General features: G+C 30.2%; 1 protein-coding gene across 1 annotated transcript; it reads left to right on the top strand.

Moving 5' to 3' along the window:
• Positions 1-10,146: 10,146 nt before the first annotated feature.
• LOC100782621 (protein FRA10AC1-like) lies at positions 10,147-17,251 on the top strand. Its single transcript, NM_001255064.2, is given in 11 exon segments — positions 10,147-10,331; positions 10,455-10,522; positions 11,524-11,605; positions 12,201-12,284; positions 12,665-12,704; positions 13,397-13,442; positions 14,585-14,643; positions 14,946-15,013; positions 15,179-15,262; positions 15,343-15,407; positions 16,852-17,251. Coding segments are annotated over 11 exon segments (741 nt in total). The 5' UTR covers positions 10,147-10,275; the 3' UTR covers positions 16,941-17,251.
• The last annotated feature ends 1,563 nt before the right edge of the window (positions 17,252-18,814 follow it).

The raw sequence follows: 18,814 nt of genomic DNA, 5'->3' as shown, positions 1-18,814 counted from the left end.
TCCCAAATCCGTTAAGTTTTAGGTTTGGCTTAAAATTGTAGCATCAACTAAAGTCGCGTAGATCCCATCCTATCGAATTTTAGTTGTAGCTAGAAATCGTAGCTTCATTGTTCATATCGACACAACTATTTTGCCTTTAGTATTTTCTGAGCTTTTCCATGATTCTCTATCTTGTTCATGTTTTTTTTCTTCATTGACTGGTCCGCTTGTCCCCTTTACCATAATCCTTTCAAATTGATTGTCACTGACTAATTTCTTCTTTATCGTTACTATATAACCTCTAAAATAAAATAAGGATCCTTTCCATAAACCTTTTTCTTTCATAACATAAGTCAAAACTTTATGTGACATGGAAACTCATTATATTTTAAAACATATTATTTCATTTAAAAAGGATTTTCAAAACAAATAGAAAATCTTAAACTCCCATCAATATTAAATGCATAAAACTAATTTTGATTTGTTTCTTAAAGGAGTTCAAAACACATATAAAGGTAAGCTTAAACTCCCCAACAAGTTCAAAAACATAATACACTTTTTTTTGCCACTTTTCAAAAGAAAGTTTCAAAACACTATGCCATAATGAATAAACCAAACCTGTAATATATTTTAAATACACTAAAAACTTATTTCTTTGTTCATTTCAACCAAAACAAATAAAACTTAAATCCTTCAAACAAAAAGGTTGAAAGAAATTACTAAATAAAATCATGTATCGAACTTTTATGCAAAAAGGAAAAGGAGTAATACAACCAAAATCAAAATATCATGAGTCAAAAGTTGTTCCATGTAAACTTAAAAAGATTACAATGTCACGGGACACTACCACCCATCATTTGAAAACAACTTAAACAAGTTTCCAAAATAATTCTCTTAAGGGAGTATGACAAGAGTTTTATAAAACAAAATACATATCGGGCTAAAGTTGATAGATCTCAAAAGCAACAAGCACTTTGGCCAAACCTTTCAACAACAATTTTAAAATCAAAGGCTATATAGGCAAATTAAAGCACGTTTTGGATAAGAAATTAAAGACTCAACAAAATACAATTATTTTGAAAATTCATTCTAAAAAGACATGTTCATGTTGAAGAAACATATAACAACTTCAAAACAAAATCATAACAAGGAAAGCACTATTTCAAAACTAAAAGGGAACTCCTACATAGGTGTGGGTGTATTTTTTAACAAAAGTTAATTCCTATTATTTTGAGAGAAACAAAAATAGAAATGTTTTGTTCATCTTACATAGAAAAACCATTGGAAAACTTTTCTACCTTTAGAAGCAAACTCCAAAAGATTTTATGGAAACACAACATGTATCACAACTAATTTTGGATAAAAAAATGTTGATTAGGTAAACTCCACATAAACCTTAAAAAAATCATTGGACCAAAATTAGTCAATAATTTAAATCAATATCATCTAATATTAATGAAAAATTAAATGACTTGCATAAATTATTTTTATTATAAAATTTATGCATATTTTTATACAACTATTGAATATAGCATGCTTAAGTATCATTAAATATAAAAAATATTATGAGATGTATGGATTGTAGAATTAAAATTACTCTAAAACAAAATTAAATATTTAAAACACAATATTTAAAACATCTATTAATATAAAATTTATGCTAAATTAATACGTATTTAAAATATCTATTTATATGTGTATTAACAAATATTTTTCTGATTATCTTCTTTTACATAATTTAATGAATTTTATAATAATAATAATAATAATAATAATAATAATAATAATAATAATAGTTTTGAAACTGAGAAAAAACACATTTATAAACACAAATGAATTAGGTGCCCTCACTTTTTTTTTATATAAGACACAAATAAATGTATTAAAAAGATTCTAAAATTTTTATTTAATAGAAATTAATAGTTATCGTTTTTCGATTAATACAAATTGTCGTGATGAACAATTAATTCATTTAATGAACATTCAATAAAAAGTATTATATTATATTTTCTACATTTAATGCACAATTAATTCATTTAATACACAGTTAATACAAAAGTATTATATTATATTTTAGTAAATTTAATTCATTCAATGCACAATTAATTCATTTAATGCACATTTAATAAAAAATTATATTATTTAAATATAGTAGAATACGTTTTTTTTTTTGTAACGTAACCAAGTTGGGGTTCTCTAATTTTAACTATCATACCTTTATTTGTAACATGTGCTAAATATTAAAATGTTACTACTTAATATTAAAACTATTAAAATTAATAATTAATTATCAAATTTATATAATATTAATGTCAACCATTTAATACTTCATTAATTATCATTAAAATCATTAAATTCAATCAGATTTGACATATTATAAAGTTAAAATTTCAATGGTCAAAATAACTTCAAGTTTCTTATCTCTCTCTCTATATATAATTTTCTCTCTCATAAATTTAGACATTTAATATTAATAAATATGCATTAGGTATAATAAAAAGAAATAATTGTAGAGTATTCAATAATAATGCTGTTATTATTAATAATAATGTTGTCTTTTCAAATTCACTTAAAATGAAAAAAGTGATGTATGAAAAGTACCACGTAATAATTATAATATTAAAAAATTATAAAAACATATAAATAATAATTCTTATTGATGAATAATCCTAATAGTAATGAAATTAAAATACATAAAGTGAGAAATATATAATAATTCGTATATGTAACTAACTTTAAAAAGTAGAAGCTAAAGAATTGAAAATTAAATAACAATAATTTTTTTCATAATCATAAATTATTTTTATTATAAAACATATATATTTAATAAAACACAAACTATTACAACAAATTTAAAATAAATTTAAATTCTTAAAAAAATAAATTTTAAAAAATATTAATTATAAACACATAAAAATCAACTCAAGTTAACATAATAGCAACAATAATGAAATTTGACACTCAAATTTAAATAATTATATATATATGTATATATGTAAATATTCTTATTGGTTTGGTATCACTAATATTAGTTAAAAATAACATGATAAATTTCAATAGAGTTGATATTTTTAGAGACAAGATTTTTTCAAATAAAAAATTAGTTAATCATTTTTTAATTGTAATATAATTATATATTATATTTAATATGTTATTAAATATTTGAAAAATTGATAATTCTATTTATACATATATTTTTTTAAAAAAATACTGAACACAAATATATAAAATATATAATTTTAACAAACATATGTATTACACGAATTTAAAATCTAGTATATAAGTTGTTAGACTTGTTTTTTTACATTAAAAAATGTCATAATTTTTTTTTTACAAGAATGTATAAGGTCATTAGACTTTAAATTGACAAATAAACCAGATATATATAATATCAAAACACTGCATTAAATTTTTGATATTTAATAATAATCTTTATCTACTTATTATTATTATTATTATTATTATTATTATTTATATTAATTAAATAAGTTAATTGGTTAGATAAGTTTTTTTTTCATGAATTTTATATGTGAATTTTTTTTTAAAAAAATATTTTGAAAATATCTTAACTCATACTATTTAGTAAAAAGTATGTTATGAAATAAATTCCATATAAACTTGACCATAAATATAGAGGTTTTCATCCCTACTACTTAAAGAATCATTCTTATATAGACAGTACCTACATTTAATTAAAAAAATTACAAATTATTAAAAAAATGAAATTATTATGCATTACAACCAGATCTCATCTTTCTCTTTCTTATACCCTTACTTTTTTTTTCACTATCTGTTTAGAAATCAATGACAACAATCGTCATTTTTCACCCTTCACGAATGCCATAAAAGGTCACAACATGTTCATATTTTTTGTGCCTCTAGTTCCCTAACACAGTGCCCAAAACTTTGATCCCCTCACACTACTAGAAAAGATGTTTTCTACAAGAACCGTCTTAGTTTATTAGTAATGGTAATTTTGTAAATATATAATTTTTCAACAAAGACAATTGGGCAAAAAACGTCTTAGAAGGTTATCCTTTTAGACGTTCTAGGACGGGTTTTAAAAAACCGTCTTAGAAATAAGTGTTCTTTTGTCTCCTATTTTATTATATGTCTGTGACACTCTCGCTCATTCAATTTTGAAACCCTAAGCAGCTTTCTCTCCTCTGACTCCCACCACTTCATCTCCCACGGTAGCATCTCCTCCATCTAAAGTTGCAGCTCCAGCTCCGATGGCTACACCTCCCGTAACCACTCCTCCTGCGGCTACACCACCGAAAGGTCATGGAGTTCCTCCTCCGCAGTTCTGTCCTCGATTCTGTCATCAAGAAAACCCTAACCGCCCTCCCTCTCTCCCCCGTCAAACCCCGCCTCAAGAAAACCCTCCTCCTCCGCACCCTTCAAACCCTCATTCGTACAACCACAGTAACGGCAAGAAGCGTGGGATCTCTGGTTTTTGAAATTCCTATGCTGTGAGCGTTTGAGAGATTTGTTTTTTTTTTTTCTCTTTCTATTTGTTCTGGATGAGGAGTGTGTTGAATTTTGTGGAGGAGAAGTTTTTGTGCTAGCGAGGGTGTGTTGAAATTCAGAAGGTGCGAATTTTTTTGGCTATCTTGAGAGAAAAAAATGTATTCATTATGGTCTATTTTTATGTGTCTGCTTTTCTTTCTTTCTTTCTTTCTTCTAGTTAAATGATTTTTTCTATTTTGTGGCAGTGGTTTTTATGAGTTTATGGTGAGATGAGAATCTCTCCGGTGTTTATGTTTTTGATCTGCTGGTGTTTTCAGATTATGACCTCTCTGAAATTTTAGTTTTTTTTCTCTCTTGATTTGTTAATGTTTGAGGCTTTCCATGTGAAATTCCCTCTCCATCTGTGTAATTTTGTGATAGAACCAAGGTGGAGTGTTATAAATTTAAGCTAAATGTTTTTTTTTTTTTTGGTTCTGAAAAAAAGGAGAGCTAGTTTAATGGGATATTTTTTTTTTAATTTCCATGAACGGTTTGGTTTTTAATGGTGTGAATTGTCATCTTCATTGTAATCAGTCATTTCCCTTATTGAGCGAATGACCTTGAATTTCCCGCAGATGTAACAGGATAGAGCCTGACAAAAACTAGCAAGGAGGGAGGTTTTTGGTATTTTTTGGACAAGCTGCAGGATGCCTTCTGAAATCATGGAGAAGAGGGGTGCTTCTGCCTCATCTCGCGTGTATCCATATTTATGTTTTTGGGAGCAAGATTGGCACCAATGCTGCCTCACGTGACTGTTTTATTATTACTGCCATATGTTTTGCTTGTTTAATTGCTTGCATGCCTGTTTTTATGCTTTGCTTATAGATCTATTGGGTGTGTAGACCAAAAGGATCTATTGCAATTTTTAGAAAGCTTAAGGGCCTCACCTGGATCTAAAGTTTAAGGTGACTTCTTCAAAAGGAGGTAAAGTTCACGCAGTGTCTACTTATTTCCCCCTTGAAATTATACTCCTCAAAAAATATATTATTCTCATGTTTATTGTATAGGTTTTCCTCTTTAAATTTCTTTTTCCAAGTATTTTTATTTTATTTTTTAAATAATTTTTACATATAGTATTTTAGTGTTATAATTTTACAAATTTTATGTTGATGTCATATTTTGAAAATGTTGCTGTGTGTGTGTTCATGGTTCAAGTAGTAAGTATCAAAATTTTGATTTTCCCATTTATGTTACACCCAAGCAACAAATTATTTAGGAGAAAATTATGGCAACAAATTATTTAGGAGAAAATTATGGCAACAAATTATTTAAATAAATACATATGATCTGTATGTCTATCAAATTGATATAATGTATCAAATTTTAAAATTCAAATTTAAATTGAGATTGAATAAATTTAAACAATAGGGAGGAATGAAAAACTTAAAAATAAATTAGTGTGATATACTTAATATATAATAACTTATTTATTTTAATAATATAATATTTATTACATTTAGTTCTGCTCTTTACATTTTTAGTTGATATATTTGATGAGAGATGACTTGAAAAAAAAGATAGAGGACTCAACTCTTAATTACTTAAACCAATATTCTAATCATACTACTGGTACTAATTAAAATAAAAAAGAGAACTTTTTAACTATCTTTATTTTATTTTTGAATTCCTTAATCATGATTTTGAAAAGTACTCAGAGTTATAAATTTCTTTTGTGTGCCTGTTGGTCCCCGTGGAATGCTTTAAATATGAGTTTTAGCATTCTCGTGACAGCAATAAAAGTTGCAGGAACACATAAGCCAATAGAAAAAAAGAAACTTTTGCCTAATTAATGTATTATAGACAAATCCTACAATACCGAATATTGCTATCTCACTAACGTATTTTGGTTTTTCTAGTTTTAATTTCTCATATTTGTTCTACTACTGCATAAAATTAAAACATATTTAGTGTCATGGACTAATCAAGCTTAATTGTTGTACTTTTATTGAAATGGTATTTCAATAGTGGGTCTTTTATGTTCTAATTGTTCTTTCTCTCCACATGTGATCAGGTGCAATTTTGCGTGATGGAAGAGAAATACTTCTTCAGGTAAATTTCCATGATTCTTGTGCAGACTTATTTGCTTAGTTCCCTATTCATAATAGAATAATTTTCAAGTCAAAGTTGTGTTATAGTGATCAAGTCAATAGTGGGTCTTTCTATTTTCTTTATTGAAATATTTGTTGTTTGCGATCCAATAATATTGTTTAATTGCAATAATTTGATGATCTTGGAGAACTAGTAGAATTAGTTACTTGCACAAAAATATATTATTAAGAAAATATATTTTACTAAAAATTTATATTTTATTTTTTAAAAAAAGGAAATACATTCTAAGTCGGTTCTTTGGAGAACCGTCTTAGAATGTCTATATTTTAAGATGGTTTTTAGAAAAAACCATCTTATAATCATTATTTTATTTTATTTTATTTTTTTTTAAAAAATTATATTTTAAGACGGTTCTTCAAAAACCGTCTTAGAAAAACTACACATTCTAAGACGGTTCTTCAGAAAATAACCGTTTTAGAATGTTTAACTTTTCTAAGACGAGTTTTCAAGAACCGTCGTAAAAAGTTTTGATTTTTTATGACACTAACTTCAAAGACGGTTCAAAATCATCGTTAAAAATGCTGTAGAACCGATGTAGAATCATATTTTTGTAGTAGTGTCAAGTTGTTTGGTTGTGGCAATTCTCCATGACCATGCGACTTTCTCCCTTTAATCCACCACTAAATGGCGAGTTTTGCTTGTACACACTTCCTTGGAACACACTTCCAAATGACATTCCTTGTTTGCTTCATTACTATGCATCATTTTCAAGAAAACACACCAACCCATCAATTGCCACTACTGACAGCACTAACTTGTCCTCATCACCAAACACAACATGCCTTGCACAACAAAACATGTGTTATCCTTAAAATGTTATTTTTAATTTCCCTTACAATAGTGGACAAAACCTTGGCTTTTCTAAACAACCTTATTTCGTTCCATTTTCAAATGATCAGAACATGTAGTTTAAGAATGTGCCTTTGTTTCCTCAAAGGAATCAGTCTCCTCTATAAGATAAAGGAGTATAAATTCTATTCATGTGACTCCCAATTTGGTGTCAAAAGGGACAATAAAGGAACAATTTGTTCCTGGTGAAGGTACACAAAGGAGATTGGTTCACTTGGGGGAAATGATTTGTGTCCTTTCACTAGGAATAAATTGTTCCCTTGTTGTCCCTTTTAGCACTAAATTAGAAGTCATAAGAATAGAATTTGTACTCCTTTGTCTTATAGAGCAAACTAATTCACTTGGGGAAATGAAGGCACATTGTCGAAATACATGTTTTGATCATATGAAAATGGAACAAAATAAGGTTGCTTAGGAAACCCAAGTTTTTTTGCCTATAGTTGTAAGGAAAGTTAAAGTTAACATTTTGAGGATAACTCATCTTTTGTTGTACAAAGCTTGTTGTGTTTAATGATGAGAATGAGTCAGTGCTGCCACCAATGGTGATTGATGGGTTGGTGTTTTTTTTCTTGAAAATGGCGCAAAAAGATTTTTAAATTTGGTTATTTTTATTTTTTTGGTCTTGATCATAGGTATTCTTTATCGAGGGACGAATAGAGGTGTTTGAAAACTTGTAAATTAGTAATAGTAATTGATACATGGGGTTAAGAGTGTAAAAATATGTTTTGATTGGGTGGACTATGTCTCTCAATTTTATTGAGGAACATTGGTGTTTCGACAATTTGAAAAACATCTGCATAGATAACAACAATGGAGCATATTGCCAAAACAAAAGGTGACAATGATGTAATAATTTTTTTCTTTGCTATTAAAAACTAGTAATATTAATAGTAATTTATAAAATAACAATAAATAGGCTTATAATTATGTAAAAGAGCTGATGCTGTGATTCATAAATAGAATAAATGGGTCTGTGATTTATTTAGTATTATTCTCTTTTTTCATATTTATTTTTTTATTTTCTTTCTCAACTATTATAAAATAATAATTTCTTGCACATGACTTATTTCAATTTCAAATCTCGTTTTGCAATGTTTTAATCACACGTGTAAGACCTAAAATTGATTAAAATAATTAATTTAGTATCATTGTATTAGTTTCAATGCCAATAAAAATCTAATTTGATAATATCATTTTATAATATTAAATAGGTAAAATTACAAATTTGTCCCTTTTATTTATCTCAAAATTACAAATTTAGTCCCCTATAATTTAATTCATGAATCTCAAACATTTCCTTTAGCCAACTTGCAGCACATGGTTAAACATTTAGCCTAATGAGATAACTCCCTCTTTTTTTGTCAATATATCTCATAAACCTCAACATCTCCTCTTTCATCTCTTTCATTTTTTTGGTTTTTCTCCACAATCAAATATTTTTCTCAATAATCTTCAGCGCATATTTTTTTACGGGCCTTTCACATTTTTTTGTCATCCTTTTTTTCTCTAAACAATTTGCTTCATTGTGGCCATATTTGCCACAATGAAAGCAAATAGCATGGAGACCTTTATGCTACAAGGATATGACTTGACCTCTAGCAATGAAATTTGGAACTAAAGGTTTGTCGAGATCCCATTCAACATAAATCAAAGCAAACTATCCTAGTGAATGTATGGAAGTGACACGACCAGTTTTCAACATAGTCCCTAACATGCTTCCTACCCTCTAGAGAAACCTTTCATTGTATAGTTCAATGGACAAGTCTGGAATACGCACCCAGATTGCCACCTTTCTATTTTCTTCCATTTTTTTTGCATGAATCCCGGTTTCCATCATTGTACCAGGAGATAATAATGCCCTACCACCATTCATGGCCCCTAGAAAATATCATGTTTATAATCCAAAAGGCTCTTGAATTGCACCAAATAATAATTGTTTGGCATATCAACTATTTTAATGGCGCCTTTCGAAGCCCATTCAATGGCTTTGAAATGAACTCGCGCACCCAACACTTAAACCATTAAAGTGTGTTTCCTTGGCTTGCACTAGACCATAAATTCCTTACCAGAGACCGAAATTTTTGGATACCCTCCGCTGCCACTTGAGGTGTTTTAAAGGACAAACCATTCAGCCACTCATCATTGTTGATCAACCCTGAAAGGACATCACCACCAATAGCAAAACCTTTATCCTTCAATAGGCTTTCATTTACCCTTCTTGTGACTTCAATGTAGTAGCTCGTCTTTCTCCTCATGTCTCTTCCAAAATCCTAGCAGAGCTTTCGCACTCCATCTCTCTCCTCCCAACTAACATTAAGATAACAAGATTCTATTCACTTTGTTGGTACATCTTGTACAATTAATGACTTTGTTAATAAAAATTTATGTTCCACCTTGTTAAAACAAAAGTTAGCAAATGTTACATGCAATTAATTTTAATAAAAAAAAATCTTCACACACATTTTTTTTATTGAATTATATTTGAAAAGAATAGTTTTTCTATTTTTTTTTCTTTAATTCTTTCTTGTGATTGACTACTATTGGTCACCAGGGAAACAATCATATTAAAATTGGATAGGATTTTACTATTGGCTTTTGTTAAAGTTTCCGTTAGTTGATTCATGTTCTATTGTCTTTATTTTACCGGGATAAATTACACTCATATATGTATTATTTATATTTGAAAATTGAAAAGGGTTTGAGTTGAACAGAGAACAAGTGGCGAACCCAGTTTGAGCGCTATTTTTGTTTGTGTTCCCAGCGAAAGGGCAAAACAAAGTATAAGACCTTGCTTTGATTTGCTTCCCTTTTCTTGTTGTCGTGTCAACCATGGCGTCGTTTGGGTCTCTGAAATCCACCATTTTCGAAAAAGAAGAGAGAAAACAGTGAGTACTGAGTTTCTCTCTCTCTCTCTCTCTCTCTCTCTCTCTCTTTTTCCCCGTTATTTTTCTTCATTTCGATTGGATTGGATTTCTGTAACCCTAAAATTAACCTAATTGCAATCGCAGGCAGTATCAGTCGCATATTCGAGGCCTCAATGCATACGACCGTCACAAAAAATTCATGGACGATTACGGTAATGTTTCTTTTACAAAATCCTTAAATCATTTATTATTTACTATCTCTTTTTGAAAAATAAAAAAAATAAAATTTTCCTGTTTCATGATAAATGTCGTTTTGTTTAGGGTTGATGGACAATAAGGAATTGATCGAATTTGTAGCTTTTGATTTGGTTGGTTCCTCATAATAATACTGTCCTATATCAAATGGATGATGAACAGTTTCCTCCACTGAAATGGAAGGAGGCTACAATTGTCCTCACATATATTCAAATATGGATCTACCTTCTCTAAAGTGTAGCAATTCACTTCAAAGGATGAAGTAGTAATTTCAGTTGTTGATGAGGAAATCAATGGTTGGATTGATTTTTGCGTTATATTGATTGCTTACTTCTCCTCTTGCTCACTTTAGAGGAGTTGAATTCTTCAAATATACCCCTCTTTTAGTAACTGTTCCACTGATTTTTCTTTTGTTGCTTGCTAGTTCTACTGATTCATTGCAAAAGAAAGTGTTCTAGAGTCTAGACATGTTTGTTTGTATTCTTCTTGTTCTGTCTTCCTTGGGTTAGTAATCATAATTTGTTAATGGGTTTGTAACCATGAGGCTTAATTTTGTTTGCAACAGCCTCGCGATGGTTTTGTTTTTTTGTGTGTCTGTTTTGTGTTATCTGCTGGAAGTTTGGTGGAGAGATAAGAAACCAATAAGATACCTTGATCTGAATGGCCTATTGGGCAATTTGTTTTTTTTTGGCAAACTATAGTGGCATTGTTTGATTGGTGTAATTACAACTAGTGAGAAAATGGCTTTTGTTGCCATTCTCATTGTTGCTCTGATGGATGTTATTATCTCATTGTAGTTTACTGATGTTATTTTAAGTTGTAAATGCTCCTAGTTATTTATCATCTTGGTCCTGCAGGAGAACATTTCAGTTTCCCATGAAATTTCAGTTTTTTTTGGTTTAACTGTATTATTTTCCAGCTAGAATTCTTCTAAGATTTTCTCCTTTTGTGTCTACAGTTAAATTTTATGGAAAAGAAAGACCGTCAAACCTAAAGTTGCCTATTAAAACAGATCAAGATACACTAAGAGAAGGATACAGGTAAGCTTGTTATCTTGCTTTATGTATGCTAAAACTGGCGGGAGTGTCTTTTGTTTTCTTATATTCGTGGAGCTTGTTGCCTTGCCATAATGTCTCCATTGCTGTTGTAACATAAGAAATGAGCCTTCCCTCCTTATTTTTTCCTATTAAATTTCAATTGTTTTCCTAACTCCATTTTAGAATTTAGTGGCCATCCCTCTTATCTTTGAGATTATTTTTATTATATGTTATCATAACACATTTTTTAGCATTTCTTAAAATTTTCATGTGATTTGACCTAGCTATAAGAGTGAAATCATGATTAGTGCAGTACTGGATTGCTTGCTTATATTTAGCACTCTTATGAAATCAACCTTTTCCTAGCAATAGCTAAATGAGCTTCTATCATTTGCTGCATGTTCAACTCTATTGAAACTATTGTGAATATGAGAATTGTTTTTACCATACTTAAGATATTTTTTAAGCTTCCCTTATGAATATGAATTTCTTTATTATTATTGGGAAAAAGGTTTCACCTTCCTGCCTTATCATCACTTTTCTCAATTTCTTTATTTCTGTATCAGAATTTTAATGTTGTTAATCCAAATATTGCAAGATTCATCCGGTCAGAGGAAGATGATATGAATCCATCTTGGGAACAAAGGCTGGTGAAGCGTTATTATGACAAGCTTTTTAAGGAGTATCCTTTGCAAACATGTTCAGTTTTTATACTAATATTATTTATACTGTAGGAGTGATAGTTCCTTTTATTTATTTATGTAACATAATATTGGCATTTGGTTAACTTTGTTGGTAAGGAAATGTGGACAATGCTCATGTAAGAGATTCAGAGATTTCTATGTATTATATTTTGCATTCCATTTACCCAATTTGGTCCCTCTTCCACAGAGCATTTTATCTAAAACATAGCTTATATGAAAGGATATAAGAAGTTATTATTGGCATTGCTTCTGATTCATACCAATATAGGAATGACATTTATGGGATGGAGTCTAACTACCTGCCTGCAAATTTGTCTTGTATAATCTCTATATATATTTGTACCTTAATCCTTTCAAGATACTGCCTAGCTGACATGTCACAGTACAAGAGTGGTAAGGTAATTATTTATTCATTACTTATAGAGTATTTGCTTGTGGGATTGTGAAATATTGCTATCTTTTATACTTATTCTTATGATTGAAACTTCAAGAGATGTGGTCAGTATCAATTGAGCCCTTGACAATTTTTTCACATCAGTTTACCTCCTGATAGTTAATATTGCCATTCTGTATTTTTCCAGATGTAGCAAAGTGTACAAAAGGAATCAATCTGTTGAGGACTTGAATGATGCTGACCTTTCTCTTTGGACATTCAAAATAATGGTTTAATCTATTTTTATTCTAGTTTTGGTAAATCACACTGGCACCTTAGGGCAGGAATATTTAACCTGTTTCTCTACCTTTCTGCTTAAACAGGGAGATGGGCTGCCACTAGTCAGTAGTCACTAAATGCCTAGAATGCATTAATGGTTCTCCTGCTTTAGTCTACCTTAGCTTATTATATCTTGCTGGCTCAACTATATTCTTAGGCTCCTGTTAAATAGCATTTTAACCTTGTTTTTGATATATCAACAGTTAATTTGTATTATCATCTTGTAAACCATTTAAAATTTTTTGAGATAGAAGAGGGGGTGTTACCATAATCTCATTTTCAAGGGATGTTGGTGATAGAAGGGTTTTATGAAGTCTAGAAACTCATTTTTAGTACATCTTTAAAATGGTATGCTGATAAATTGCATTTTCTTGTTAGATTGGTCTCAGGTGGAGGACAGAGAAGGAAGTCATATCTGGCAAGGGTATTAATTATTTTTTTGCTGGCTAGTATATCGTAGTATTGATTCCCTCAGTTGCTTCCCATGTATCACTGGGACTATTTCTTAAAACATATGCTTTGTGGTTTGTGTTCTTTCTTTACACCTTGTATAATTTCTTAGGAAAAGAAACTCATCCATTAAAAATTAATGTCTAATTTATTTAAGTTTAATTGAGTTTCACCTACTTTGTACATGCAATAGAATATTATTCGTTTGATCAACTAATCTTTTGAGTATCCAAATTTTTTCCAACTGATCCTTTTAATAGAATTATGCACACACTTTTAGAAGAAAATTGAAATGTGAAGTAGAATTTGTTGGCTTTGAAAGGATGCTCTATTAATGATATTACTTTCTTTTGTGAACTTGTTGGCATTGTCTCCACATTTTTCCTTCTTTAAATTATAGAATAAATTTTATTTTTAAACAAAAACACAACTGGGGAAAGAAGAACTTGTTTTAAGACATCAAATTTCCCTTCATTCTTAGGCCTGCAACAAAACTTTAAGTCCTAATTAACAAAATGATCTCTTCTGTGATTGTCCACACCAGATCATCATGCAAGGGATATTAGATGGGAACATAACCCAGACAGGTCTGGATAAGGGTAAATAACCATCTACTTTCATGAGATTAAGAAGCAGCTTTAGGATTACCCAAAGTAACTCCAAAGTAAATCAGCCATTTTAGAACCTGACAACTGGCTGTGTTCACACAGGTAGAAAGACACCAATTCTCCTCATTCAAACTAGCCAACCCACTCTTAGTTAAGTGCCTAAGTTTAACCTATTAAATTGGAGATGGCCTTGGAAAACTTGCAACTGGAAAGAACCTTCAAAAAGACATTTCTATCCTCCGCTAGAGTTTGTTTGATTTGCATAAAGAAGGAACAGAGCATCACAAAAGAGTTATACTTTAGTTGATTTTTAAAATAGACTAAGTGCTTCTCAAAAAGTGACTCAAGTCAAGGGACAAACAACACAGCTCTAAATATTTGTTGCTTACTAAACCAGGGGACAAAATTTGCCCACAACACAAAATGAGAAAAAGTAGTTTCTTTTAACTTGTTCTGTTGTTTAGAATCTTGCTCAATTTTAAATTTGATTGGTTATGTAACTTTGCAGGCCAGTTAATATGTGGTAACAAGCATTGCAATGAGAAAGATGGGTTAGCAAGCTATGAGGTAAGGGTTTTATTATAAATACTAAAAATTTGGCTTTAGATAGTCTAATTGCATCAGTTGATACTTGTAATCTCCCAATAAATTTTAGCCAATGATAGTGTGTTAAAGAAATGTGTTCCTAACACTCTAATTAGGAATACTTTATGTTTTCAGTATATGCTAATCTTTTCTTTCTCTCTCAACACTATACCTTGTTGATCATTCTATCAGCAGCTTTGTTTGTTTGAGGGCCAAGGATACATAATTTGTGAATATTTAATTAGGTGTTTCCACTCCTTTATACTATTTGCATCATTTTACAGGTGAACTTTTGTTACTTTGAAGCTGGAGAAAACAAACAAGCCCTAGTTAAATTGGTAACATGTGAGAGGTGAGTCAGTATGTGCCAATGCTGGTTTTGTGCTTAAGCCATTGTTTACTTCCATACTGGATGTTAGTATTTATGTCATTATGGGCTTTATGTTACTTTTTCTCATTTAAGGTTGTAGCAAAATCAAATTCTTGTTTCATTTTTTCTTGGTTATTTTTTTAATAGGTGTGCATTCAAACTCAACTACAAGAGGCAAAAAGAAAAGGAGCTGTTAGAAAAAAGACAAGAAGAACAGGATAGACGAAAGAGGTGAGAACATTGCTTCCCTCAATCCTCATATTTTTACCTATTGACTAGAAGATATGGAGATTGAGTCCTTCCATTTTTAGGAATCGTTCAAAGAGTGATGATGATCTAGATGACTTCCAAGAAAGCAAAGAGAGAAGGCGGAAAGGTTTGAAGTTGCACTACCTTTATAAGTTAATGGCCAGTTTTACATCATGGCATGATAATCTGTTTTTTCAGTTTATCATTTGTTTATGTTGCAGAATAGACCTGGTTATTTTAGCAATTTAATCTTTTTTCAAGAAATAATTAAAAAATTAGGCTATGGATGGGGTATCTAATAGTGAGCAAAATGAGATGAAATAGAATGTAACAGAATGAAGTTACTATTCTGTTGTGTGGATATTTTTGTGATGAAACATGGAGGAAAAGTTCCAGTTCTATACCCCAATTGTTTCTTCTGTTTTTTTTTTTTTTGGGGGGGGGGGGGGGGGGTTGTTCAGGTACAATGGAATATTGAAACCTAATATAATTCTGTTACAGAAAAGTAATAGCGGTGATGAAAATGTATGAAAGATTATGAGAGTTTTCCCCTACAGCTACTTATCCAGTCCCTTCAGAGAATGCAAAGCACCTCTGCCCAGCTGAAAGAGAAATAATAGAATGCTAAACCTCTTTCCCCCCTTGCCACTCCCTTCTTATATTCTCCTTATATGTGATAGGTTCTCTCTGCCCATGATTCCTTTCCTATCCCTTCTACAATATACGTGCCAAATGTTAGTCTCATCATTGGGTCCTTCACTTTTGTGGACCTAACTCTTCCATTCCATGAAGGCATGAATAATCCATGCCATCCTTATCCATTAATCCTAACATAACTAAACGAATAATGCACCAATTGTTATGCTTGATACTGTAATTCATTTAATGCTAGCATAACATTGCATTTCATATGTTTTAGTAAGACGGTTTTGGCTTTAAAATGATTAATTTTTCAGGCATTTTTCTTAAAAAGAACTTGTTTTTTTCAATTGACTTGTCCTTGAAAGGATAACTGTATGGTGTTATTGAGGTGACTGCAAAGCTTTCAAAATATGTGTATGGTAGCTTCTACTTTTAGAAGCATATTTGCCTCCTAATCTTGAGTTATTGTCTTTGCCTCTTTTGTAAAGCTTGTCAACTTGTTTTAATTTTGTAGTAAGATATGTCTAATGAGCAGCTTGTTTAGAAAACTGTTTAAAGCCTTTTCTGGAAATGAAAAACCTTGGGACTAGTTATACTTGCTACAATGACATGATGACAGCACACTATCTGATTTTAACACTGAAACAATGGGTCCAAATTTAGCACACTGGAACAAAGTTTAGCACCCCTTGTTCTAATAGGGTAAAAGGTTTAGCACTGGAAGAATGGGCCAAATTTTAACATATATCTTTCTCTCTGATTTGAATGGGGAAGCTGTGGAAATTTGGTTCATCTTTTTTAAGCATGATGATGACAGCACACTGTCTGCTTGACTTGCTTCTTTATAGTTCATTCAAATGTTTTGAAATCCTTTATATGCTTAAAATTTAATTGTCTGTTACAAGCTTAACTTGACCATGTATTTACAGGGAAAAAGGCTTTGACTTCAGCCAGTGATCATAAAATTGATGACGATGATGATAACTTAGATGAGTTTCTTGACGGGATGTTTCTGTGATCTTGGCTGATTTGATTGCCATACCTGAAAAGTGCTTCCAGGCGCCAAAGCTGGGCAAATAGAAACGGTTAGGCAGTGGTGGAGACAAGTGGGTGATCTGTAGGTAGATGTCTAAAATATAGGAAACATGGTGACCAAATGGTTCTTGACAAAATTATTCACCCTGTTGTATCCTTCAAAATTATGTCCATTTATGCAGACTATAACAGTTCAGCATGCTAGTTGAGTTTGTATTATGTACAGTTTGTATAGTCTTTTCATCTGCCAATAATGAAAATTGCGTAGCTGAATGAGCTGCTGCTTGATTATCATGAACTCGTTTTACCACATATTGCGCGTAAAATCTTGTGGAAATTTTTAGGGGATAAAAAATGCTGTCTAGCTATCACTATCTGGAAATTGGTATCATATTGAACAAAACTTGGGTTGTTTTTATGTATTTTTAATGAAAAAACACATTTAACAGCTATTTCACAAGTTATATTTTTCATTAATGAATTGTTGTAGCTGTTTTTTTTAGTGAAAAACCACCAAAATAATGTATTTCCCTCTTCCACAAAAATTGTTTTGCTTATAGAACAGCATCTAAGTCTTGTTCATTTCCCTCTTCAACACTCTTATCAGACTGCGAATAAATGTATTTTTGCCAAGATGAAGAGTCCTAACTTAGATGTTTTAATGATCCCTCGGGTTCTGATTTAAATTTTATTACTTAAAAATAATATTAAGCTGACATATTTGCCTGTTGGCTTGTTACTGAACGTTATTGTCCCGAACCTCACGCTTTCTAACTTACAATAGATTCTTAATACAAATTTTATTGGAAAATATTTAAGTGCAATGTTGGTTAGAGATAAGACTAAAATAGAACATATAAGTAAGATAATTCTTATTCCATGAGATAATTTTGGTGATTAAGTTAGGTTCAAATTTATATTTTAATATAAAATGTTTTAATTACCATCAATATTAAATCAACCTTAAGAAAAAAGTTGGTGATATGGTTTCATGAAAAAATAATAACTTAATTAAGTGTGCCAATAGTCAGCTGTCACATATCACTGAAAGTACATGAATTCAATCGTTTGAATTAATGGATAAAACTAACAGCAAAATTAATTTATTATATTTTTTACAAATTGGAGAACAAAGTTTTAATCTTTCATCTTGCAAAGACGGTTAACACTTAAAAATTTAAGGACAAAAGTATGCATTTATTCTTTTTTATAAATTATATTGTTAAATTTTTTATCAATTAATTTCACATAATTAACTGTTATCAGACAATTTTATCTATTATATATATATAATATTGAAGTGAAAAGTGACTCAGCTAAAAGCTAAAGCAGATTGGGCAGTTGCCACGTGTCCCATGTAGCTTACTCAACAGGCACCAGCTAGGTTGAGGCGTGCAGCTAACACATGCCTCATGCACGTGTCACACTGCTTCACTGCTTTCTTGCACTAAACGACCAAAATTTCAATGACGCCGTTCTGCAAACGGCGCTACGCCAACAGCAGTTAGTTGCCATTAATATATTTCTTAATACTAGTCTTTCTCACTCAAACTAACATTTTTTTATTGGCTCATTGTTATAACTTTTGAATCACTAATTTTATTATTTATTAACATTTTTTACAATATTAATTATTTAATCATTTTTAAATTTTATTTAAGCTTAAAACTAGTTAAATATTACTCGATATTATTTTTAATTAAATAAAACTTAATACCTCTACTAAAAGTTTGACTTAAGTATTATTTTTGTTATAAAGAAGTAAATAGTATTTACATTAAATTTCAATTACGAAATGTTATATATAATAATTTTAATTTTATAACAATTATTTTTAAAATAATATTAATAATGATA

This window comes from Glycine max, chromosome 12, assembly GCF_000004515.6.
Source record: "Glycine max cultivar Williams 82 chromosome 12, Glycine_max_v4.0, whole genome shotgun sequence".
Taxonomy (NCBI): Eukaryota; Viridiplantae; Streptophyta; class Magnoliopsida; order Fabales; family Fabaceae; genus Glycine; species Glycine max.
The sequence above is the reverse complement of the archived record's forward strand: the minus strand, read 5'-3'. Positions and strand labels throughout refer to the sequence as shown.